This window comes from Anopheles ziemanni, chromosome 2, assembly GCF_943734765.1.
Source record: "Anopheles ziemanni chromosome 2, idAnoZiCoDA_A2_x.2, whole genome shotgun sequence".
Taxonomy (NCBI): Eukaryota; Metazoa; Arthropoda; class Insecta; order Diptera; family Culicidae; genus Anopheles; species Anopheles ziemanni.
In genome coordinates, this window is record NC_080705.1 from 22230512 (window position 1) to 22257155 (window position 26644).

General features: G+C 47.2%; 1 protein-coding gene across 1 annotated transcript in view; it reads right to left on the reverse strand.

Moving 5' to 3' along the window:
* Positions 1 to 26644, reverse strand: part of LOC131293184 (uncharacterized) — a 113909-nt gene that overhangs the window by 70321 nt on the left and 16944 nt on the right. The window contains exons 2-4 of the mRNA XM_058321264.1: positions 10679 to 14420; positions 10360 to 10639; positions 3157 to 3245 (exon numbers count right to left, since the gene is read on the reverse strand). Coding sequence (XP_058177247.1) covers positions 3157 to 3245; positions 10360 to 10639; positions 10679 to 14420 — 4111 coding nt within the window. The remainder of the gene's footprint in view (positions 1 to 3156; positions 3246 to 10359; positions 10640 to 10678; positions 14421 to 26644) is intronic.

Consider the following 26644-nt stretch of genomic DNA (forward strand, 5'->3'; position numbering starts at 1 on the left):
GCGGCCGTTAATAACAAAACCTCGCGAGAAGCGAAGAGAGGCCAAGAGAATGCACCTGTGACCAGGCCACCGGGTGAACAGAAGACGCCAACAGTTGTACAGCATGTGCGTTTCGTAAGGTGCGCTGATGATCTCCGATCACCATTCATTGAAAAAAGCCCTGGTTCTACCAGAAAGATCCGAACGAATAACACTGATACTTATCCTAGGTGGTCTTTATCTGATTTAAAACATTATAGTTTGAATACACTGCATTCGGTGAGATTCTGTAATTTGATAATATTTTATAACTAACAGAGTTTCGAATCATATAATGCAACACTTGATTCAGTTGATGGAATGTTTCAAATCAGTACACGCCAGCTCTGCAAGTTTGCAGTCAAATAATGGATTGTTGCATACATTTCCTAGAGGTATGCAACTCTTCCCTGGATCATTTCAAAGATACATGTGAAGTTTATGAAGGGCTCTGTGGAACTCTACAAATGTCAAATGACAAATTACCGTATTTTTCTCAATTTTTAAGAACAATGCGTTTAATTCCTTAATATTTCTATTAAATGCCTCTTCATTTTCGTCAGAAACATCAGTATTTAAAACAAAGCCAGAGCCAGTATTTTTTCTCCTCATAGACATCATTCATTTCATTGGATATTCCACCCTTTTTACATGTTTTCATAGCGATCTTTTTTTTTACTCCACTACACGACCTGATAACTCAATTGCACACCTACATGACCTGAATGGAAAATAATTATACCCATGTATAAGATGCATCTCTGATTGTGGATACCGAATTTCGACAGAAAGGTGTATCACCTGGAAAAATACGGTACATACCTTTCAACATGTTCAACAAAAAGCCCATACCAATTAAAAACAACTATTCAACAATGGAACAAAACTCAGGAAAATAAACAGGCAACGGTTAAGGAAGAAAATTCAATAAAATAATCACATTTTCACACTCCCCAATATCCACAATTAGCGAACAGTCGGCGGTCAGCTTCCAATCATAAACTTGTCCCGGTATGGCCTCGAATCTCTCGCCGTACTAATCGCGAGACCATAAAGCGAGGAAAAGCCCACTTTCTTCCGGGCGTACACCAAGACCACTTACAAAAATACGTGTCGTCATAAATCCAACAAATGGGGGGAAAACACAATTATACTTTACTGCCAGCACCAGTTCACACCCATTCACGTCGTTAAAACTTAGCTAAAACTAGTCCAAAGCCGTACGTTAACGTTAATGTTCCGGCACGACGCATTCGCACTGGTGTGGTCATTTTTTCCGCCCCCTCCCGCAGATCCCCCTGAACACGTGCCCATAAACACTCTCTTTTCGCAAAGTGTAGTTTGAAGCTGAGTGGGTGAGTGTTTTTTTTTTCCTGCCCAAAAATCACGACCTTTTTGGAGATTGCACCCGCAGCTTCAGCATCGTTTCGACCATAAAACAACCCTCCGCAACCGATACACAATGCTAAAACAATAGACCAAAATAACGAAATCACGCGGCCAGTAACACTGATTAATGGAAAACCACACGAAAAATGTTGGAAAATCAGACCTCAACACAGGCACTCCCATCGGAAAAGGGGTACGTTTCGGGAGAGCTGGATGCATCATCGCTGTAGATTAATCTCAACACGCACCAAATACACGCCTGCGTGGTCCGAAATGGAGAAAAAAAAGATACACAAAAACAATGGGAAGCAAAACACACACCAAAGTGACAACATCATCATAATCGTGATGGTGTGCCGGACGACGGTGGGTAGTGGGGGGGATTGGAAGGCGAAACTAATTAAATTTCGTAATAAAACACCCGGACGGTGGTCGCTGCTCCGTTGGCCACGCAAGATATACGCCCCGAGGCGCCCCCGCTGATTTTCCACCGGACCGATGGGTCCATTAGAGGAGCCGATAAGTTTTGTGATTTATATTTGCTACTTGATCGGCACGCCCCTCAACCAGCGTGCAACGGTATACCTCGCGAATCACCCGAACGGAGGCGCATGGTGACGATGAACTTTCGCCTAGCGGAATCGGAGCGGTCATTCGAAAGGGGTTCTCTCCTCGCCGTCGATGGAGGAAGATGCCACGCTGGAAGGGGGAGTTGTTGGGTTGCGATAACGCACACTAGGAGGAGATGGCTCCGATGTTCAGTCGACGGACAGCGTATCAATTAAAATGCGAACGATCCTCGAACCGTAGCCGTGATAAGGCTCCACGGGGTGCCCAAAATCACACCATTGGGGAAAATTGTCCGAAAAGAAAGAAGAGATTTTCATGGCACAAGTTCGGTGGCGAAACTTTACCTTTTTCAGTAAAATTGAAGATGTAATCGTCCGGAATTATTTTCGAACGACTGAATGAAACTAAATAAGTTGTTGTAACGATGGGTACAATACGAATTAAATTAATACTGGTGTGATTACATCATATCCTTGATTTTACATCCAAAACACGGTCTCATCAAGTTAAACCAAACAATCAACATCCCTAACGGCCACCTTCACTTCTCGTAACAAAGTTTTAACGAAGCTTCTCCACGGGCGGTACCACATTCAATCAGGATAAGCTCATTAAGCCAGCCGCCAGGCATCGGTGGACGCCTCCCGCCCCGAAATTGGGGACTAATTTAATCCACCCCATCAAACCGACAACAGCTTGACGCGTGCGGGAGCGGGCCTGTACGACCTTTCCTGTCCGCTCGAAAATTTCCACCAACACGATCGCAGCTAATCCAATCTCCATGCTTCCTTCCGTTGGTAAAAGCTGACTGTGGCCACGGGGAAACTTTGAAGCCGAAGATGGCCGTCAACGGAACACCCTGTCCACCTACCGGAAGTGGGTACGGAGTGACCCGAAGGCTCAGATGGAAAACTTTGTCGTACCGCCTCGCGTTTTTTGGGATCGCCTGAAGCCGAAGCCGGTCGAGCTTTTCGAGCAAGCGCCGAAAGGTATGCAACCGGAGCTGCACAACAGCAAAAACCCAAAGCTCATGGTGATGGGTTTGAAACGATCGGTAAAAATCAGGGTTGCATTTTCTTGTAGGCGCTCGGGAAAAAAAATTTGCGAACCAAAAATTCAAACAAAACTTCAAACGATGTAGCCTGAAAGGTTTCCCGCTCGGAAGAAAGTTATACTTACGGGTGCTGGACACTTTTAGTGTTAGTTTCGGTGAGCCTCCCGAAAGGCTGAGATCGCTCAGCGAGCTGTCTTTGCTGTGTGTTCGTCCGCTAGAAAGACAGGAAGAAAAACAACCATCAGTATTTTCTCGAGTGAAACTGTGTGGTTTGCAGATTCAACAGTTTTAGAAAAGCGAACCAAACTTTTAAAAATGTATCAAACTCGTATCAAGGTTGTCGTTTTTTGCATAAATTCCTGGCTCCTACCCGCGACGATAAGTGGCGCTTCGCAGTTCGATAAGATAAGACGAACACCAACTTGTGCGGTAATGCATGTGCGGTAAAAGTGTCTGTTATTTTCCATTTCAATAATCGATTTACTCGTCATTTGTCATTCTGCCAGCGATAGTGAAAGTGTGTACGCGACTTGTGTACACATTTCCACAGATGAGTTATTGACACCTTCCTACCAACACCGAAGCAGTACCAATCAGCATAACCATTTGGAGCGGGCTGGAGCCGCACAGAAGATCGATGCAGACGGGCTATGAGCCCAGAATGACAAACGAAAACCGACGTCTACAAATAGGCTGACGGACACAATCTTCACACCTTATTCACCACCATCGTTAGGAGCGGTCTTCCACCATTGAAGGTTGGAACAATAAAAAACAACCTACCGAGAATAAACACCTCGACCACGATTATCAGTCATGCCGCGCCGACATGCGGCCGGTTTCTTGAGGGAACAACATTGCGATACAACGCGGGCAGAGTTGTGTACACAACCATGTCCAGGGCGGAACGGAGATAAACGGTGAGAAAATAAGCGTCCCGCCGCAAATGTCGACCATCTTCCGATGGACAATGGGTTCCCCGCATCGTGGCTCGGGCAAAGGGTTGGTCAAGAATACGCTACGGACATAAGGTACGTGTGACACCACAACAAACGAGAATGGTTATCCCCGCTTCGGCCCGGAATGGCCGTTACATTCCACCTGCTTGCGTCATCCAGAGGTACATTGTTTTTTGCCATTTCTACACTTCTCTTCCCTTTCCAACACGGGTCTGACGGTTAAGCTTTTCGCACTGTACGAACCTCTTGTGGCGATGCAAGATAATTTGAAGAATCCCCTTCACCCGTCACGATTGCTCGTTTTTGCAACCCTTACGAAGAACCCCCCTCCCCCGAAGAAGTTGGTGTGGTGAGAAGCTTTCCTCAGACCGACCGCAAACGCTCGGACCGGCAGTCAAGGTCAATTGGTGACGACCATTTATTTCTCGGCAAGTTTTACACCTCTCTGCACACCGGACGCCGCATAGACGCACGCACGGCTGACCGTACACCAGTCTCTGCCGACAAGGAACGACATCCTTTGGACGTTTGGAAAATGAAGAAGTTCCACGAAAGCCTCGCAAGAAATAGCTGCGTGTCTGCACGGCAGGACAGGGCTCTGCTCTCATGGGAGGGGTGGCTTTTTCCATTTTCCAGCGGTTTAAGCTGCGCTATCGCATTAAATCGATGTGAACAAGTCTATCGGACGGGTCTGACGTTCCACTAATTGGAAGCGAGCAGAGGCATTTTCCACATGAACCATAACGGCTTGTTTTTTTTCGGTCGAATGTTCGACATTTCCGCATTTGAAGCGTGATTTATAGAAGACTACTATTTTATTGAGGTAGTTTAAGGTCGTAAATAAACCTCGAACATTTCCAGTTGTAGACTTTGGGATCTCTCAGAATTATGAAAATTTGCAACAACGCGAAAAATGGAAAGGAAACTAAAAACATGTTTGTAACCTGTGCATAGAATAACAAAATCAACGTCTGCTTATCATGTACAATACAATCATGCTTCGCTTTGTGAAAGCTATCATTTATACCTGGAGTGGTGATAAGGAAACGAAGTGGTGATAACTACTGATATTTTCAACATCGACCGAGGCACACCTACACGGTGTAACAAAGGCTGCAAAATTCAATATCAGTACCATAAATTCCTATGAATAGACCTATCTTCCATCATCTAACGGTAGAACGGGTTATCGTTGAAAGCCTCCATCGACATCAACCCAATCCTTCCAATTTATAGACGGGCAAATCCCAGCTTATCCCCGGCGCACACATACAAACCCGGTGCCCCAACAGACACATTGTCAACAAATTTCCCTCAACCAAGCACCACAGGGTGTAGGCCATTAGAATGGCCGTTTTATCGTGTCGCGGTTTAGATACACCTCCCCACACGCTCTCTCCCTCTTTATGTCTTTTTTCCCATGCGAGAGTCCGCTTTAATTTCCTTTCAATCGCTCCTCATCATCGGGTGGCAGGTGGGTGGGTTGCTGCATGGGAAAACCACATGCCGGGACCGCAGAGGCAATATTACAACCACCTCCCGGTGAATCACACATACACCCTCGATTAGCAGTAAATCAATGGCCTCGACGATGCCGGTTGTTTGTCCTCTCTTGTCGCAGGATCTAACCGTATCCCATGTCTAGGCTCAAGTGTTCGGCCGAACCGATGCCCAACCGGCCGGTACAATGTTACATAAATCTAATTTTATTACACCTGACCGGTGCTATCCAACACGAACTCAGGCCGGAAGCTGTCCTGTCCCGCCGGTCGATAGTCGTATTTCGTGCAGCACCTGGACGAGGCTATCCCAACAAAACGAGCCGGCAGTGTACGCCTCGGTCAACAGTTTTCCAATAATTTTCAACAACCAGCTTCATCCTAGGATTTTCGAAATTCGAAAACTGAAGCGAGGAAACCGATGGTCAACTACGAGAGCCTCCCTGGATCAGGTCACTGTAATACGAGGTGTGTGAAAACCGATGTCCGGTGGCAGAGAATGGGAATTTATTGACCAACTGGCGGTCGACTGCAGGTGGAAATGCCGAAGGACACCCTCTTTCCGGGAGCCATTTTGTAAAGAGGATTCGCTTCGACCGCTTCGAAAGCAATTACTCATGGATCGCATGCTAAAATAAAATATATTTGTTACAATTCCGCACACATCTGTTACGATTACACCCGCCTTAATGGCCTGCATCGGTGTGCTAATGGGTAATTGTTTCCTTCTCGTCATTAAGTCCCACAAATACCCAAGCCGCTGGTGTTTTAAATCCACATCATTTCAACCATTTCTGTGCCTACAATTGTGCCATTTACGCACTTAAGGAACCTACTGAATGGGCGATGAAATCAACCGCCCGTAGGCAAAGCCGGACTAATAAAGCGTGTAATCCACGTCCATCAACATCATCACTCTCGTTCCGGCTGACAGGCGTTAACTTGACGGGTCTTGACGGACGGCGCCATCAGCATAAGAAAGCGTGGGCGATGCGAAGTTGGTGTACAGTTTTACTTTTTCTTACACATCAATGAGCGGTTTGAGATCCACTGGGTACATTACACACGGGTCAGTTACATAAAAATGTTGATTAATCAATTTAAATACCGAGAGGTGTTGATTATGGGTCGTTTTAATGTTTGGCCTACAATTAATTGGATTGCGGAAGAAGGTTTTTATCGAGTAAGGCACAAGGTTTCAATGGCTTAAATGCATAACCTTCTTCCGGATCTTAACGTTATCTATAGTAATAACTTGTATAATGCATATACCAGATGTGACCCCAGTAAGTGACGTTTACTCTCCGTCATCACCTGTCATTAGAGATCGATATAACGGTCTCTTCCAACTTGATCGTCAAGGATAATGGACGCAAATAAAGCAGAAACCACACCACAACACATTATTATATGTATGAATATTTTTGTATAGTCTAATTTCTCAAGTTATTGGTTTTATAGCTCTTTATTATATTGACCTTTTCATTCTATTTTTTCTCTCTAGTTTGAAAAAACTCATATCAATCCGAAAAAACGCATGCCATACTACATGTTCCCCTAGTGCTTCTTTCCACATTTGTCCCGGGTCAGGGAATCAAATCAAATCCACACCATCACCGTCATATGTCAATCAAATCACTCCGATTCCAATTCCCAACCGTCAATCCCGCGGATTCCCTCATCAAACGCCGCACACACGAAGAGAAATGTTGCATTGGATCGATGGGATTTTTAATTCGATTTTTTCGTCGTGTGTTGATTCTCGGCCGTTATGCATTCTCGCGATTGAAATGCAGTGCACCATGCAAGGCACCTTCGGTTCGGCGCAGGTTCGACTTGGTTCGGATGCAAATCGATGAGCATTATCAATATTCATTAGATTTAATTGACCGCTTAATGGCCCCCCCGGCCGGCTCCGTGTGGTCCCCGAGCCACTTCCCAGAGCTTCCAATGGAATTGCAATCAAATCTGAATTTCTTCCTCTTTTTCGCGATGTGTGTGTGTGTGTTTTTATATTAGACCGGATGCTCAATGACCCGGCCAATGATTTAAACGATGCTTTGTTTGATCGATTTTTGTTTTTCCATCTGTTCCATTCGTGTCCAGCAACAACAAACAAAAAATGGCCCGATTGCATTCATCGCCACAACGTGCTTGTAAAGTACAATCAGCCACATTTCCACTCAGCTGTTGAGCGATAAGTGTCGAAGACGAAACAAAGCTACGGCTTTCGAAAGAGAGCACCTTCGGGATAAGATTTGAATCAATCCCCAGGCCAAACGAAGCCGATAGCGCCACGTGAAAACATGTGCTTAAAATAAACAACATTCTGGCCAGGGGTAGGATGCACCCTTATCTACTGCCGTATTTTATTCTTATCAGCACCGAGGGTGACCCCGTGCGTCACCTACGTGGCATCGAGTTTACGTATAATCAACCTAATTTTCAATCATCCCTCCAACCAACGTGAGGCAAAATCATCACAAAATTTCACTCCAAATTAAACACGCTGCCACTGGGGAAATGTTGCTTGTGGTGTCATTACTAAGCCATAGCAAACGCAAACAGAGCACCGTCTTCCAACTCGTTCGGGAGAGAAGAGAAAAACATGATCAACGTTCGAAAACATTCTGTTCAAACAAAGAAAACAACGATCTTGCTTCATTTTTTTCGATTGGCCTAGCGTGATAAGGATAGAAGAAATTCAAATACAATGAAACCATCGACATTTTGACATCAGCATCCGTTTTAATTCGTCCAGGTTACATAGTCTCTTCAAAGGTTAAACATTACTCCGAAAAGTCAGGATTCCTTGCTTCCCAAACCATTACCGAAACTGTTTGATTAGCAAACAAACCGAGAAGGGGGCCACGAGAACTGTTGCCACGAGATTAAACTCAACTTAACCCGGGTAATTTAAACGGCTCACCTTACCTACCGTCGCTTCACCATCGCACCCCCAGGAAAAGAGTGGTTCTTGGTGGAACATTGATGAGTCAAAGAGCAAATAAATGTGCCAGTTTGAGGAAATGAGCACACAGTCTGCTAAATAGTTCACTGAGTTGTACGTTTTCTTGGAGTGTGATATTTTTTGCTATTTTTGATGACACAAATTTGCCAGAGAAAAAAATACCTGGCAAACCCTAGAACCACAGACAGCAAAGCGCAGTAAAGTTGTGATTTTTACGATAATATACCATTAACGATTTTGCTCCCTTCGTTAGAAAACGCGTCGTTCGCGGCGGAACACACCCTGGATCGGTGCCAAACGTTAGGAATAAAGAAAACAAGGCAGACACCAGAGCCATTAAATATCAGTCGGAGCAGATAAAACATTCAAATACTCCCGGAGCCGGCAACCCGTACGGAACGATGCCCGATGCTGAAGGTATGTAAATTGTGCTACCTTGTTGTGGTCGTGGCCGTCGATGATGCCTTCGCGAGATGACGCAATTGAGCCCGGGCACGAACACATCCGAGATGATCGCACCGATATCGTCAAGCCCGAGAATTGATGCTAAATGCACGCCACAGACACTCGGGTGATGGATGAACCCGCGCGGACGGAGAACCTGATGACGGGGCGGCCAACGAGAATGATCCGAGCGTCACATGGTACGAAGAGTGGAAGAGGAAGAAGGCCGAAATCCGCCACGTAAAACCGGTCTTGTTTTATTGTTATTGAACCAGGTTCTTATCACGTTTGCGAAGGAGTGTGATTTTCGGACGGCGAAACTCCGGAGTCTCCGGTTTCCAAAACAAGATAAAATATTCCGGTGGTGTGATGGTCGCAGGTATGACACTCAACTCAAACGTGTGAACCTGCTACGAGGGTGGAGGCATTACGTGTTTGCAATTCACATGTCTGAAGCAAGCATAAACAAAGTCTTCCAAAAGTATGTACGTTTTAAAAAATCGTTACACGTATTTATCACAAAAATGACGAAAATGGCGCCTGGAAAAACGGTAAAATACAACACATTCCACCCAACGTCAAGGCAGACACCATTACGGGGTGATCGGAATACTCGCTGGCCCGAAATAATGTTCGATTGTTTTTACCCGCGACTGACTGATCGATTGCGTATGAGCTTTCGGACCTGACGGCGGAGGGAGTGGTACGTCAACTCTTCGTTTCGGTTTCCAAATCGACATTCAACGGCAGGCAGCGCCATCAGCGATACAACATCAAACGCTTGAACATATCTACGACTTCATCGGCAAACCCTCCTTCCACCCCTCCACAACAAACCAACCACCAGCATGTGCATACATCGGAACCATCGGAGCGAGAAAAGGATGGACAAAAGTGAATGAAGGAAGAAGGGGAGAGATATAGGTGGAGGGACATCTAAAAAGCCAATATCAACAACTATACTAACAACTTTCCGGAGTAGATGTCGAAGATAATGATGATGACGGCGACGGTGACGATGATGGCGTAGCCTCCGGACGGCTTTTCGATAAAGTGGCCGACAAACGCAGGTTGCAGATCTCACACAAACACTCTAACGAGTCGTGCTAACCTTTCCCGCGGCCCAAGATGTTAAACCTCCCCCCCTCCCAGGTGGAGAGGGAAGGGCGACCAAGGCGTTTGAGCCGCTTTACATAACCACCACAACCTGACCCCGAAAGTGCAGCGAGATAGTGCGCGGCTCCTCAGAGGAACCTTGCTGCCTACTTGCCTTCCCCTTCTCTACCCGATTGATTAACGATCGACCCGAGAGATTCGTTGCGTAGTGCGAGCGCACGTGAGAAACCTACCCAACCATGGGTCGTCGTACCGAGTCGCACGCGTGTTGCAAAACAATGCGAGGGCTAACAACTACGGCGGAGGTTTGCAGCTGAGTATCGCTTCCGCAGTACTTACCGTTTCACCGAGCCGGAGATCGTCCGCTTGCCGGGCGCGGAAGTGCGGCTGGCAACACTGGCGCTCTCGGACGGTGGGCTCTTCAGCGACGAGGTGGCCGGGGAGTCGCGCCTCGACACCGACACCGAGGACGCCACTTTCGCCCCGCCACAGCTTATCCGGGACTTGACGTCACTAAAGTTGCGCTTCATCACCGCCTTATTCTCCGCGATCTTGTTCATCACCGCGTCCCACTTGTTTGGGGTGTTCGATTTCTTCGCAAAGCTCAGGTTGGAACTTCCTCCGGTCGAGGTAGCGACGGGAGTGACCGTACTACCACGTGGCCCACCACTAAGACACACCACTCCACCGCTGGCACTACGCGTGCCCATCACAACACCGGTGCAAGGACGCTTGTTTTCCTGATCACAATCACCACCGGGGACAGCACTAGCACCAACGCCGTACGCGAAACTTCCCCCATGCTGCCCGTCAACACCCGAGCCACGCGGCACGGGACTCTCCGGAGAGTCCTTCAGAAGGCGCGTCTTAGTTAGACGCTCTACGCGCGACACCGATGACAGCTTCCCGAGGGCCGCATGCTGCTGGTGCTTCCGGAGCCCACGATTCGCTTCGTTCTTAAGCTGCTTGCGGGACGTGGAGGAGCCGGTTCCGATGCACGTCGATTTCTTACCGCTACCGCCACTACCGGGTGTCTGTGCGCTACTAGCGCCCGAGCAGCAGGCGTCCACATCGCGACGCGCAACATCGCTTCCAGCGGTAGCCAGTGCGACGACGACGCTACCACTACCAGAACCCGCGCCGTCAACAGCTGCTGCTGCTGCTGCCGGGGAACCTGCGACACCAATATCACCAACCGCGTCGCCGCTACCGCCGGCGGCAATCGGCGTCGACGTTGCAGCGCCGGCTTGGTAGTGGTGATCACGTTGACATCCCGCGCTGCTCGGTTCTCCCGCCGGCGGGGAACCTCCGCTCGCTATCGTGCCGGAACGTGCCTGAGCATTGTCGTCGTCGTCGGTGAGGTCGACACTGGCGCACCTCTTGCTTCCCTCGTGTCCAACTCCACTAACGCCGGCATTGTTCTGTCCGCTAAACGATGCACCGCCGCTGCACGACGGATTCAACCGGATCGTCTCGTTAGCCGACTCGTTCTCCGACTGCGCGGGACACGGTCGGGCAAAGTTCTGGCTGTTGCTGCTACTGATCGTATCGGTCGAAGTGTCCGGACTCATGTCGTCTGTGCGCTGCTCCTCTTCAAAGATGGCAGCCGCCGCAGCCGCAGCCGCCTCCTGCTGGTCATCCGCACGCCGCTGCACGAGATCGTCATCGGCACGATTTTCCACGTCGGTGAAGATCCCGCTCGACTCCATGCACGAGTCCTCGTTCTGCCCACCGTCCTCATGGCCGGCCGCCTCGTGCTCGTTGATCGCGTGGAAGAGCGCGTTCGCACCCTGTCCACCGGCGGCTCCCAGCTGCCCCCCGTTAGCACCACCGTACAGTTGGCCATCGATGATCTGCGCCCGCCGGGCGTCACCCCGATTGAACACGTCGTCCGCGTCGCTTTCGGTGAAAAAGTCCGAATCGGTCATGGGATCCTGGCGGCGGGGGACCGCAGCAACGGCCGCCGCCATCAACGGCTGCCAGGCGCCTCCACCACCGTTCGCCGACTTCAGCCGTGGCCCGTTCGAAGGTGAGTGGTCCGCGCCACGGCTCGCCGGCCGGGACATTTCCCCGTCGCCCTGGTACCCGGTGTCCAGACTCGTGATGCTTGTGATGCTCGTGATAAAGCTGTTCGACACCTTCGACGAGGTGGCCGATTTGCTCATCTGGTCCGTCTTGGGGTCGGAGTCGGCCTGGGACACCTCACTAACGGTGGCTCCCACGTTCCCTCCACTTCCGCTGGCCCCGCTCGTGCTACCAAATCCTTGCGGTCCTGCTCCGGACATCAGTAGCAGCTCCGACGGGAGCATAATGTCGGACATGTCCGTCTTCACGCCAACCGGATCGAGCGGCAGCTCCTCCGGCGAAGGTGTCTGATCGATCCGACAGTGGTGCTGCAACGCGCCGTGCTTGTGATGGTGACCCCCGATACTCCCCCCACCGTGGCTCGTGTTCAGCTGCAGCTCTAACCCGGCCGACGTCGCATTCGCGTTGTTCGTATTGTTCGTGTTGGTGGTGGTCGAGTCGAGGAACTCCTTCATCTGATCCGGCGTCAGGATGCCGAGGCTTTCGTCCATCTCGAACGAGCCCTGCTTGGTAAGCGAACCGACATGCCCAAGCGAGGCCGTGGGCGACTTCATGTGAGCCGGTTTCGTCAGCGACAGCGACGAATCGCACAGCTCGATCGAGCAGTCCAGCGTGCACTCGGTCAGATCGAGCCCGAACGAGAACCGCTGCTTGGACGGGATGGCCGTGGGACGCGATTCCGACTTCCGCCGCATCACGACGGCTTCTTCATCCCGGTCCTCCTCCTCCTCCTCCCGGTGGCTCACCGGTTCCGGTTCGTCCAGGCTGAGATCGAATATCTCCTTCCCAGCGCTAACGTCCGCCTCGACGCTCGTCTCCCGCTGGCCAAGGGCGGCGGCATTCAACCGGCGTCTCTCCGCGGCATAACCGTCCACCTCGTCCTCCTCACTGTCGGCCCCGCGTTCATCCGACGGCACGAGCGTTCGGTCCTGGGCGCAACTCACATCCAGCAAAAGCATCGTGCTGTTCGGATGACTTCGGGCCAGGGGCGTTCCACCATCGGTCACCGCGGGGATCACCATCGACTCCGAGTGCAACGTTGAGCTTAGGACCTGCGTTCGGTTTGGCTTCGAGGCGCCCGTTCGCTCGACCTCACCGAACTGCATCAAATTAAGCGATTCCTCCAGGTTGAAGGTGAGTCTGTTAGCCTTGTGTTTGGCAGCCTGCCGATCCTCTCCCAGGTGCGTCCGAAGGAGCACACTATCCCCGGGCCCATGCTCCCCGTCCGCGTACAGCAGCTCCTGCGTGATGTTGGGAATGCTTTGCGTGACGTTCAGCAGTCGCTCGTTGACCATGGTGGAGTTGAGCACCGGAGGACGTCGTACCCGGTGCTGCCCGTTCTCTTCCTCCTCCTCCAGCAGCATCTCCCCGGTCGATGGCCGGCGGAACGACATCGTTCTCGTGAGGTCAAAGAGCACGGGCGAATCGAGGCTTTCGGTGCTCTCCCGACGGAATGTTCTCGTTAGACCGAGCGCGAGCGGCCCGTTCACGGAACCAGCTGTCACGCTGCGTGCATGCGTCTGGTCCATCACCGGCGGTCGGGGACGCTGCACGAGCGGATCATCCGACGGCGAGCTGAGGGACTCGCGGGACGACTTCACGAAGGTGCCACTGCGCCGAAACTCGTACGTTACGTTGCCATCGCGCTGCAGCGTCACCGTGGGTTCGTTTCGAACAAACGTCGAACCACTGCCGCCCGCTATGACCACCGTGCTGTTTGACTCAGTCGTCGCCGGGACCTCCGCCGGTTGTAGGGGAGGATCCAGCAGGTTATCGGTACTGTGCGCCCCAACCAGCTCGAGAGACTCATCTACCAGCATCTGAACCGTCGCGTCCGGTCCACCAGCACCATCGTCCATCGTGTCCACCGCGTCATCCTCATCGTCATCGTCACTGGGTATTGCAAATGCCCGCCGGCAAAGCTTTATATCATCCAGCCGCTCCGTCGTCCCGGACCCAGCGAGATCCAACTTCTTCAGGAACGGTGTACCACCAACCACCCTCGGCGGGGGTCCTCCTCCCACCGCGCCCAACCGCAGCTGTGCCGGAGCCGGTGTGGAAGCGGTCAGCGTTGGAAACGGGCTCGGTTCACCTCGCGCCGACAGCTTATCGCCGGAGTACGACCGCGCGATGGAAATGGCGCCCGAACGGGCCTGAGACGGAGGCCGCAGGAAGCCAATCGGTGTCGCCGGAGGTTGCAAAGGTCCCGGCCGCTTTGCCGGCAGTCTGGAAGAGGCAGCGAGCGCTGGGACACGAAAGCTGCCCGGCACCGGAATGCGACTGCCGACTACGTCCGGCCGAGGAATGCGCGAGTCCTGAAATGGGGAAACACGAAAAAGATATGAAATACAATTAGCTACAGAGTATGCTTCAGGACTACGAAATACGGATCACGCGAAACGAAGTGACAAGAGGCTTAGGCACCTCGCGAACCCATACGACGGTTATCGTCGCCGTTTGAAGTCACGTTGGCGAACCAGGTGACTCGCTGACGAACGGTTATTCCGGTCGTTTGTTGCCTCATTTCAACAAGGTGATTGCATTCTAGCCAGCTGCTCGCAAGCAATCGATAGAAGCGGCTGGAAACGTGCTCTCCCGAAATTATGAATACAATGTACTGGATTTTATTTTCTTCTACTGAAAAATAAAGCCGTTTCAAAGTTAATGTTCAACATCTGCAAACGTTCCCGTGAAAGCAAACAAATAAATATTCAACCAAAAATTTAATTTACTCCTCCTCCTCCTCCTCGGAGGAAAGCAACAAGTTGTTCATCATGATTCCCTGGCTTGCGCACTGTAAAAACGACGAGCAAAAAGTAAAAGTTTTATATGGAGGCCACTTATCATTTTGATTAGTTCTCTTCGCAGTTCATATGTTTCTTTGCCACGCTACAGAAAAAAGGCTCATAAAACGCAACAGTCGTACGTATAAGAGCTCATAAAGCGCAACCGTTTTTTTTTCGTGTTCCTCCACGAGAATAATGCATGAAATCTGTAACGTCGTCGGATTGAAGCCTCGAGGATCCAGTGCCACTGCCCGACGATGGACAGCAGGAAATGTTCCGATTAATTACGAAAACAAACGAATCGGTGCCGTTCATTTCAACCCGAAAAATGGAAATTTCCACTACTCCATGCGGTGTTCGCCACGTGTTGGTGGATGAAATCTATCCAACTGTGTCGTTTATCATCCGATCCTCGGTGGAGTCATTGAGAGTGCTTTAAGTCGCCCGGGGAAAGACCTTCACCTGCGACGGACGAAGCAAACAGCAACGGTCGAAGGAAGAACATCAAACATACGCTGAAAATTCACAAGCCCGCGTGTAATGTATGCGGGATTAATCCAACCGTGCGCCAGGCGCGAGGGGAAAGGAGCCAGGATGGATGGATTGTGCTGCGACGACATGGACATGGCGTTTTCGGTCCATCCCAAAACATACACACCCATAATTCAAGGGCGAAGGAACGGTGTAATTCAAGGTGGTGGTGGTGGTGGTAGTAAGATTTATTTATGCTAATTAATGCCATAGATTCCAGGTCGTGAAATATGATACCACAAGTGAAAGAGGATTCGGTTGCACTTGAAGAAGCTGCTTAAAGCAGTGAACAAAACAATTAACGCTTTCAAATTTAGTTTATTGCTCGATTTAGGCTGTTCGTCGGGAATCTTAAAAACGTTGTACTGAACTATACAATTTTTAGTTTGAATTTTTTTCTTCGTTTTCAAAACTGCAAAACGCCTAAAAAAAGTGATATATACAAGAGAAAATTAACAAAACTCTGACAATAACATCGATAAATTTTATCCACAATTTTCCACGAAAGTAAAACAATCGTGAATTCCGCATCCTTCCCAGCGGACGGGCCAAAGTTTGTTTCAACACCGAACAGCAGTCTATAAAAGATGATAAATGTTCCAATTTAAACCCCCTTTACAAAAGACACTTTGCCATTTGTTCGCTTCAACAAAAGCACTTCGAGCAAACCGAGAGCATAATTTTAACGACCCGACCCGAAGTCCGAAGACGAACTGAAAACATCTTGAGTAAAGCACCGGAACTAATGTCAACAGGGTTCCAAGCCCTCCTGCCACGTCTCGACCGCCCAAAACTCCGAAATGAAAATTCTTTCCAGTTCAATGATTTTGTTGAGAATAATTTCCAAGGCGTGTCGTCGTAAAACGGGTGAACTTTCTTTAATCGGGTTTTTCGGGCACTCGATTAGGTAAAAAATAAGCTATTTGCTTGTAAAAGATAGCAACGACAACTGCAACAAGTGACCTTCCTTTGTCGCGATTTAAATACAGTTATCAAGCATATGATAATAACGTTAAAATGTTTGTTTTGTATATTCTGTTCATATATGTTGTTTGAACTAACGAACTTATACCTTTTGCTTAAGTAAGTTGCGTATTTTGTTAAACTTAAAATCAAAACAGGATACAATAAATGGCAAAGCTCGATGTAAAGTTTTCGCTATCAATTGAAGATAAACCAGTGAAATTAAATAACTATGCTCTTGCTGAATATTGTGCAAATAATGTGAAACTAAATTGGTACAATACCATGTTAAAGCCGTTCATACTGACATACTTTGGGACGCTTCATGGCGTCATAATAACATTAAAATGTTTGTTTTTTATTTTCTGTTCACATGTTTTATGAACTATCGAATTTATATCATTTATTTATGTAAGTTGCGTATTTTATTGCACCAAAACCATATATATAAAAGGCTAAGCTCGTAGTAACATTTTCGCTATCAATTGAAGATAAAACAGTGAAATGAAATAACTGCACTCTTGCTGAATATTGTGCAAATAATATGAAATTAAATTGGCACAATACCATGTTAAAGCCGTTCATACTGACATACTTTGGGACGCTTCATGGCGACAGCATCCGTTAGGTTAAAAAACTGCATTGAAATTCATAATTGGTAGGCAAAACAGAGCAATAATGCGAGACAAAACCGTTGCGTACACGCTACATATGAAACCCATAATTTATGCTCGCCAATGTACGCGCCATTTTGGCTTCCACCGAGCGCAAACCCTGATGCTCAATCAAACACATCGGCGAATAAAGAGACAAACAAACAAAAACAAACAAAAAACCATTCACATAACACACATCCCAGCACTGCAATCGAGTGATCCACGGCGAGATTTATGTGCTTTTCATGTTTCCCCACAATTTTCCACCATTTCACCGAGCAGGAAATACGGCCGGCAAAAAACTGTATCATTCGAGCGCCGATTTCGACCATATTTCTTCCCATCCACCCACATTTGGGGCACTTGCATAACGCGAGCGCATGGATCGAATGCAGCCAGTCGGTGCACCGGGCCAGCCCGCAAAAAGGCTGGAAAAAGCCCAACCGAACGAATGAATGCAGCCTGCAGAGCCATGGGAATAAGTTCGGGGGCCAGTCGTGCGGTAACGGATGAGTTGTTCAATTTTCATTACGGTACACACATTACGTTGCACGGTTCTTTTTTTAGCATTTTGTTTTCCTTTGGCACGTAAAAGCCCGAAATTGAAAACAATTACTTCGTTAATGGGCGGCGGTCCGACTTTGCTCGATGCCGCCGGATGCTAATGGGTGAGTGTGTAGGTGAAAGAAAGATGTTGTAGGTTAATTAGAGACTCTCCGAATATATGTCGGGTCAGTGGTGCAGTTTGTGCAATTATTATTCCCACAATTATTGCGATGCGAAACCGACATCGCATGATAATGTTCGCAAACAGGTGGAATCGGAGTCAAACTTTCCCATAAATCATTGTTTGTTAAAGAACATAAGTAGAACTATCTCAAAATATGAAACGTGTTTTTGACCAAAAATGTAACGAAGTTCAAAACGCAACACTTCTTGAAAAATGGCCGACAAAACATTTAGATTTTACGAACATAATGCACTACCCATTATGACAACCATTCTAAGGAAAGTGCAACCTCACAACCCAACTCCAACACACGGCAAAACATAGGGAAACATTTTCAATCATCCATTATGATGATGACGGTGCTCTTGAACGGAGCATTTTTCAACCTCCAAACACAAGGGAACCAGGAAAAGGAAAAAGGCACGCTGCAAGTAAACCGGCCAAAAGAATAGGAGCATCCGCCGAGTGTCGAGCAGCATTCATTCATCTTCGCTGCAGAAATGCTGCACCCGGGTTACGTAACAAAAGTGCCGGGAGCAGTTTCTCGCTTGGGAAAGTGGGCCAAAGAAGCACCCGGGGGCTGTTTCGAGGCTACAATGCTTCGTTCAGGAGACCAAGTAGTGTAAGACCCCCGAAGGGTTAGGGAAGAACGAGCGAGTGGTTTCCTCAAATTTCCTTGAAATATTATACTCCATCCTGAAAGTAGCAAACGTATCCAGTTGTTCCTCTTTCCACTTTTCTTTCCAAAGCAAAGCTCTCCAAGTGTCCGCCGGGTTGGGGTTATTTCGAATTGTATTGTGAGCGAATCATGCACGAAATACGAGACGTACGGCCGGAAGAGAGCTTTGGAACCTCCGGTGTCCCGAACTCGAGGGAAAAGAGCAGCTGCTATTCTGCACCAAGTCAGTGCCGAAACTTGACCTCGTTCCGGTGCACCATCGGTTGACCGAGGAGTTCGGGGGGCGAAAAGGGCCACGAGTACTCGTTCGCCATCGTCCGACCAAAGTTCGGTCCAAAATCGAAAGGCAGTAATAACGCTGAAAGCCTTCTTCAAGCCCTCTCGGTGGTCTCCGTCCTTCGACTTCCTGTACCGATTGTTAAATGAAACACTTCAACTGGCAGGATGTTCTACGGTCCGTTAGAACATGGTGAAACTTTCCCGGAAGCACCCCCTCCCGACCGTTCTCGCCGGAGGGAACCCGAACGATGCACTTTAGATTCTAACTTCCCTCACGTCACAGAATTTATTGCAATTAATAATGCTTACACAGACTTATCGGATAATTGCCATCGGGGAAGACACGCTCCCAACGCTTGGAACCTGCAGAGGAGAATTTATGGGGCAGATAGTGGCAGGGAGTCCAACCTCGAGTGGATTGTTATTAACGATGGAAAGTGATGGAGAGCAAATACGAACGGAAATAAACCGATCCGCAGGCGAACGGGTGGAGAATGCTTCTGCGTTGGCCGTAGTTGGACCGATAATTGATTTTCCATTGCCTTGCTGGCACCGAGGAAAACCCGTACTAGCCTCTCACATTTTCCCTCTGAACACCAGTCTCTGGAGCTGCTATCAGGTTAAGTTGCATTCAATTGGCGATTCTCGGTTGCTGGAATGAAAATAAAATGCTTAAACTCCCAAGATGGCCGATCTGTTTGCGAAGGGAAAATATTCCACGGACGTTTTACCCGCACCGGAAGACGGTACTCGGAAGAATCCGCCAAAGTGCGACCCTAGGGAGGCCTGTGATTTGTTCACTTCATTATCCTCGAGAGAGCACTTTCAGTTGGCCGTTTAGATGATTGCTTGCGATTATGAGCAGCAAAACTACGTTTTCGCAATCTTTACTCTTCCGGGGCACATAAATTTGGAGTCAAGTTAAAACAAAGTCTGTAGCTAAATTTTTCCTCTTTTTATGCTTCATAATAAAGCATAATATAATGGGAGTTTAAGTTTGGTTTTGATTTTCGGAATACTTTTGTTCTAAAGCAGTTTAGTTAAAGTAGTTAAAATCAAACAAACTTATTAGAACTCACAACATAGCTCCGGATGTTCTACAGCCCTATTCAAATCAATGCTGATGTTATTATACCCCAAAATTTGTATCCCCAACAACAAAAGCCACCCCATAAAATCGTGCGTGTGCAGACAGTGATTTAATAGAGGATAACGATAACAGAGAAATTTGCATCCGGCTAATTTTACCTGCTGTCCAGCGCGCCTGAGTCCTGGCAAAGCTTTTACATTTTTATCACCATTTTTCACGGTTCCCAACGGAGCATTAATGCGCTCACATCCTAAGCCACATACACAAGAGCATGTGGCGTAACGCTAACACTCCGAAAAAAAGAAAGGAAAAAACGGTACATAAAAGCTCAACGCTCAACAGAAATCTCGACACGGGTTGGAAATGTCGTGTAGAAGCCATTTCCCTTAACCGATGATGTCACACATGCACGTACAACGGAACGCTCGAGTGTCCTTTCCGCACGCTGCCACTCTATCCTCGCCGAAGAGACGGCGGAAATGGAAAATGTGGTGGTTACTAACCGGAACCGGGACAAAAAAAAAGTTAATGCACAGTGGATCTTCAGAAGGATGAAAAAAGATACACATTCCAGCGAACGGGGCGACGCATGCGCGAAAAGGGAGCTCCATCGAGACATGTGAGCTTGAAAAAACAAAAACAACCACGTTTGAAACATGAAAGTACGAGGCAAGACATCAAACCGTTGGTCACCATTTATAGACCCACCATAGTTCAGGAAGGGAAAGGAAAAAAGAAACACTAAGAGTTCGAGACGGTGTGGGTGGAAAATTTACTACGAAACTTTTCGAGTGTCCTTCACATTTCCATGTGATGGAAAAATCTAGCACATTCAACATTCTGGACACGGTGTGTCCCATGTACAGGAGAGAAGGCACGATGGCCAAAGGACCACATCCCTTGCGTCACTATGAAGAACGTCACACGAGGTGAATGACTGATTGATTACAGTCCGACGGCGAGTGGTGCTATCAACAGTGAAGTGTGTTTGCATGTCCTGGAACATAAACTATAAAGGAACATAGACTTTTTAACGACACAGCAGAGATTTTTATCGTGATGTCAAGAATTTCCGAGTTTTCAACACCCTTTCAAAAGGAAATGAAACATATTCTGTACATCGCGAAAGGGAAGTCCAAAAGCTGCACTATCAATCTTCCAGGAATAGTTATCCTCGACTTGCATTCGATGATTTATTGCATTCAAATTAATATTGAAGGAACTGCGACAAAAATAAATCAATAATCTGAAACCAAATCTCCCTTGCCAGTGTCGGTCCCTATCGGATGAAACTCTATCCAGCTATCGAATTTATCCGATTTTCCGCAAATTAGTGATAATATTTTCAATTACAGCCGCACCGTTCGACCACACCTTCCTGCCACCACAACGAACAGGGGTACATAGACGCCCCCACACACAGTCGGCAAACTTCCCGGCCCATGGGCAAAGGGAAGGACAGAAACGAAACCCAACTTTTCCCACACGGATACCACATTTTAGACGGAGTTTATCCAAGCTGTTCAAACAGAGCGAACGTGCCGTATCTCGGTGGATCTCGGGGTACATTTTTCCCGTTAGCACGTTGCCAGGCAAGTTGGTTCCGTGCGGTGCGGCGATGTTCTAAATCCGGAGTAAAATCGCAGAGGAAGGGCAGCGACGGGAGAGGGGAGCAGGGGGGTGGGAGGATAAAAGAATAATTTATAGGTTATGCAATGGTTAGAATATTTGTTGTGAAATAGTCTTGAAACGATTGCAAAGAAATTTTCTATTTCTATAAGAATATTATAGCCGAGGTTAGAATTTTGGACTAAGATTTTGATGTTTGAAACCATAAGTACTTTACCTTATAAATACAGTAGTTGAATAAATTTGTTTTTCTTTAATAATGCTAACACTCTAATCCACAATTCTGTAATATGAACTGCTCATTCGAGGCATATAATGACCTTTTAAAGTTGTTTATCCACTGTCAATATCTTGTCTACCTCCTTAATGCGATCCAAGAGTATAATGTCTTGAACGACGGATATGCCTCATTTATCCCGCGCTTGAAACCATCATAATCTTACAATATCAGTGCGATGTTTTATAAGTCCTTTTACTCCCTTTCACAATCTATCTGAACACTATCATCACTATCACTTTCCCGACAACGTCCTGCGGCAGAAAAAAGCCGATACTAAAACTAAAAACACTCCACGGAAACCTTTACCGTCTGGTGGTTGAGACGCTCGGAGCGGAACTAACCACAACACGAACCCGAGGACAAAGCGATTCTCTCGGAAGATTGACAACTTCGAAGGAGAGGTACTTTTCCGTGTGGGTTGGTAGGTAGGTGGCACCGGCACCATATTCCGTCGCTTCTAATCGTCGCGTCCGTTTGAAGTGCTGCTGTGCACTGGGACGTGCTGTGTGCCGACACATTTATTATGTCTGCCGGTATTTTTCATATTTTCCGTCCAGCGAAGCAATTCGCCGCCCTCCAAGGATTGCTGGCGCCGAAAGGCGATCGATCGGGGTTTTTCCGACCACCATACCAAAAAAAAAGGGTAACTTGGAGTAACGCTGACCAGAAAAACAAACCCATGGTGGAAAAAAACCCTGGCTGGGTATAATCCCAATTCAGAAAAGCAAATAATTGTTTTGAAAACAAGTATACCAGTCGGTTTTCAACACCGGTAACAAATAATGCAATAGCCCTGGGCTGGTCGGTAATAATTTATCCACCAAAAACCATTACGAAAAAAAAGGTAACCCCATTGTGACTTCCTCGCTGCGTAGAACCCGAAACGGATTTAAATGAAACACCGGAAAAGTGAAGTCCCCCCGGGGTGGCTTCAGCGCATTGTACTTGGAATCCTGTTTCGCCCGCACCGAGCTTCCTATTTCCCGGAAGTTCAGCTGAAATACAGCAACGCAACCGCAAAGTCCCATCAGTCCCTCTCCCCGATCGGGACAAGGGAATCCTCTTTCGGGAGTAGGGCTTTTCCCATTAGCTCCTATCTGCGCTTCATGCACATGCACCGACAGTTTCACTTCCATTGAAATGCAAATCCGTATCCTGCAATTGCAGACCGGTCGGTCAGAGAAGTTTCCCACCGGGAGCCGTACGAAACGGCCGTAATGGAATCAGTACTCAGTATCGCTAAAAATACACCCCCGGGTTCGGGACCGATTTGTAGGGGTTCGTATGGAATGCAAATTTTCCAAAATGTTCCCTGCCCCATTCGTACCGTGCCGACAACAATGGGAAACTCTCAACTCCACACAGCAGGCAATATTAGTGTGGCAAAGAATTATACTTTACGTCAGCTCGAGTTTACTCATTTGTTAGACCCAGAATAGACTTACATACACGATGCTGGTAGGAGTTCCGGTCCTCGTTGGGTGGCATAAAAATTTTCGAAATGAAGCCCATAACCATAACGAGAATGCCCCACAGGGCAACTTCGGTGGCTCGGTGGGTTTTCGGACAGCACATTTCCATTTAGGTTCGCAATGGTATTTATGAAGAACCTCTCCGACGTTCAACCGCTAAACCCTAGAGCCTAGGGTAACTAGAAGTATGCAAAACAATTTTAGGTAAAGAGATTATTTCGACTTCTTCTTCATTGCTTACTTCTGATGCAGTTCTTGATGTTCCTTGTTTATCCTTATCGATCGAAATCGTACAATCTTGTTAGAAGGGGCATATCCACATTCAAATTTATGTTCGAAAAATGAAAGACAAGTATTTCGGCTAAGCATTCGTGTTAACATTTACCGCTTTGCGCCATCGCAATCACGTAACACGAGACGTAATATGCCGCAATTATGTGTACCAAATGTTACATTCTCATCGGAAGGGAACTATCATATTTCCTTCAAGCTTGCTCCGTGCTCCCAACTCAACAACCTCAAACCGTAAATATGAATATCTGAAAGCTTACCTCTTCCTACAAGGAGACCCTCTAACTCCCTCGGTTTTCGTTTTCATTTCTAACGGCACCACCTCGCCCTCTTCAAGAGCTTCCGATAATGTGCCGACGATACGTGAAAACACGTCCCACGCGCGTAGTTGGGCGCGTCTTTCCGCGACCTTGAGGAGGTGTTTGTGCTTGAGTAGGTGAGGTGTTTTCGAAATGAACATTCTTATGTTGCCAGTCGGTTGACGAACGTGTTTTTTCGCTTCGGTTATGTTTCGATAATGTCAAGTGAGCCATGAGCCAACAAAGCAGCCGAGCAGTACCTCACTTTCGGAGATGGGTTTAGACCTTCAGTAAGCCGCCACACACCCTTTGCTATCAGCAGAAGATACGAGCGTTCAAATTGAAAGGAAATCGTAAGAAACCCACGCAAAAGTTCGCCTCTTTCGCAAGCTTTCTTCGCCGGCTCACGATTGTTTCAATCAAATCAAAGCCGGCAATTTTACGCTAAGCCGCGTCATATTCTTATCTGGCAACCCTCGCTAAGGCTATGTCTTTTGTTTGGGGGCCTTCTAGCACAACCTCGCCCACACAAACCGTGGGTCGAGTGGGCGAACGAGCAGCGTCGTTTTTCCGCCATGCCAACGTTGTAGAAAATGTCGTGTCGTGTCGTCATCACCCTTCAAAGAAAACAACAACCAAAGTCGAACACGTGAATGCGCGCACCCCCAAATGGTTCCAAGGTGTTCGCCCCTTTTTTTTCTTTTCCTCATACAACGTTGCTGTACGCCATAGCGCTGGGTGTAAATTAAGTTAGAGCAGGGAGAAAGGTGGAAAATTGACTAGCGTGGATGGGGTCAAATATCCGCAACAGCTCGTGAATGTCAAACCACCTACGAGTTTTCGTCGTCTGCGCACGGTGCTTTCTTTCCAAAACATGCAGCTCTAATTGTCGGGTTTTACAACTTCATTCTACCATATCACGGCATTCGTGCTCGGCTCAAGATCGAGAACACTCCAATTTACAAAAATTTAATTGCATTCCATTCGAGTGCAGCTGTACTAACACAACTTTCCTCAGGTTCATTACATTTTGGTCGAATTCTTTTTTTAACCTGTAAATTATCGTGACTGAACCGTTTCCAATCTGCGATCGTGAGTGAACACAGGAATTGAAGGGAAAGTTCAAGTAAAACAAGGTACAACTCAGAAGAAAAATCAACTAAAAGCTACAAAACACTTCTACCTCACGGACTTGACATTTCGTTTGTCACTGATTTGCGACCATTAAAATTGAAACCTACGGTCCCATCATAATAACGAGCGGAAAATCTTTCCTCTTCCGAACCGAACCTACACCAGACAGACTTAACGATCGGTTGAAATAAGACAAAACGCATTGCAACATAATAACTATCATAAACCTGACGGTGCAACAAAGTCACAGATTGGAGCGATTTCAAAAGACCAAAAACCAACGATTCCTTTTTTTCGCATTTTCCCACCACTTTCGAGAATTTTTCCTGCGGCTTTTTTATGTTACTTCATTGCTAAAAATTTGATTGACACTCCTTTATATTTCACACCGACGCCATACTGCCCCCCGGCACGTAATGGTGGCTTTATGGAGCTCTTTTTATCGCGAGCACACCATCCAGTGTGTCGTTAAATGGCTTCACACCGAAGAAAGAGGCACCGGTTGAGCCAAATTTATTCGCAACTTTGGACGGTGGATTTATTTTAAAATGCCTTCAATTTAGATCATAAATGACATGACGAAGTTTGAAGGGATAAAGTGAAAGGTTTCGGCCATCAGTTTAAAGCACTGTACTAAATCGGTAATAAATGTTTAAAACTTTTCTCACACGAAAATGCCTACCGATAATAAGTTTAATATTAATAAGGTTAAAAGGTCTATGAAAAACAACATGAGTAAAAGCGTTTATCCACATCAAGATAAAGCAAGTCTGATGTTAAAATGTAAACATTTATTACGTTCAATGGAAATGTCGAAGTAAGTAATCAAAGTAACGCATCATAACTCGAATAAGAGCGTTGAGCGATAATAGTCCATTGTTTTATTGCCGTTGGTAGGTCATTGTTTGTTAATATTTTCACCATTTTATCTCTTCACTTGATTGCCTTTTATTGCACAGTATTTTATTAGTTTGCCATAAATGAATCAAAGTTATTTTAAAACTCAAATATGACATAATAAGTCACTGAAACCTGATAAGAGGTTTAGAAAAGCATTTAGGCTTGATAAAAAAAAAAACTAGGAAGAGTTACTTAACCTATACACTCCAAGGCAACACTAAAGTTTGCTCTTTCCCTGATCAAATTACGTACTTTACACGTTGCCTCCGGGGGATTAACGGTTATTAGGGCACACCTGAAACCACGTCACGCCCGGTAGATAGAAATTGATGGTTATTGTAATTAGGTAAGTGCCAAACCAACCACCCACCTTTGCCGTTATCCCCTAAAACGTCACACGAGCGTTGTTTTTTTTTTAAAAAAGATGCACATTAAAGAAGAGAGAACCATTGATCTTTTTTAACTGGTGGCGTTTGGATGTTTGAAAACTTTTTTTTGCTTTTTTCACAACCATGTTTGAATTTCTTCTTCATGTTTTACTCCTCTCGGCCCTTAGTGAGCTCCACGACGTTGCTCTGAGGCACACAGTGGTTTAATTTCCTCTGCTTCGGTATGCTTGCACTGCATTAGAGGGAACGCCACCTAGAGCTATCTACACCGAAATCTACTCCCTGTTCCCATTTAGCGCCGTGTAACGGAGCATGTAAGACTTTTTTTGTTTGTCGTCGACAAAAAAGGTGAAGTGGATTTTTTTAACGCCGCTCGTCAGGCCGTCGTTAAAAACCAATCAACATACTAACCTCACCCCGGTAACCCGGGC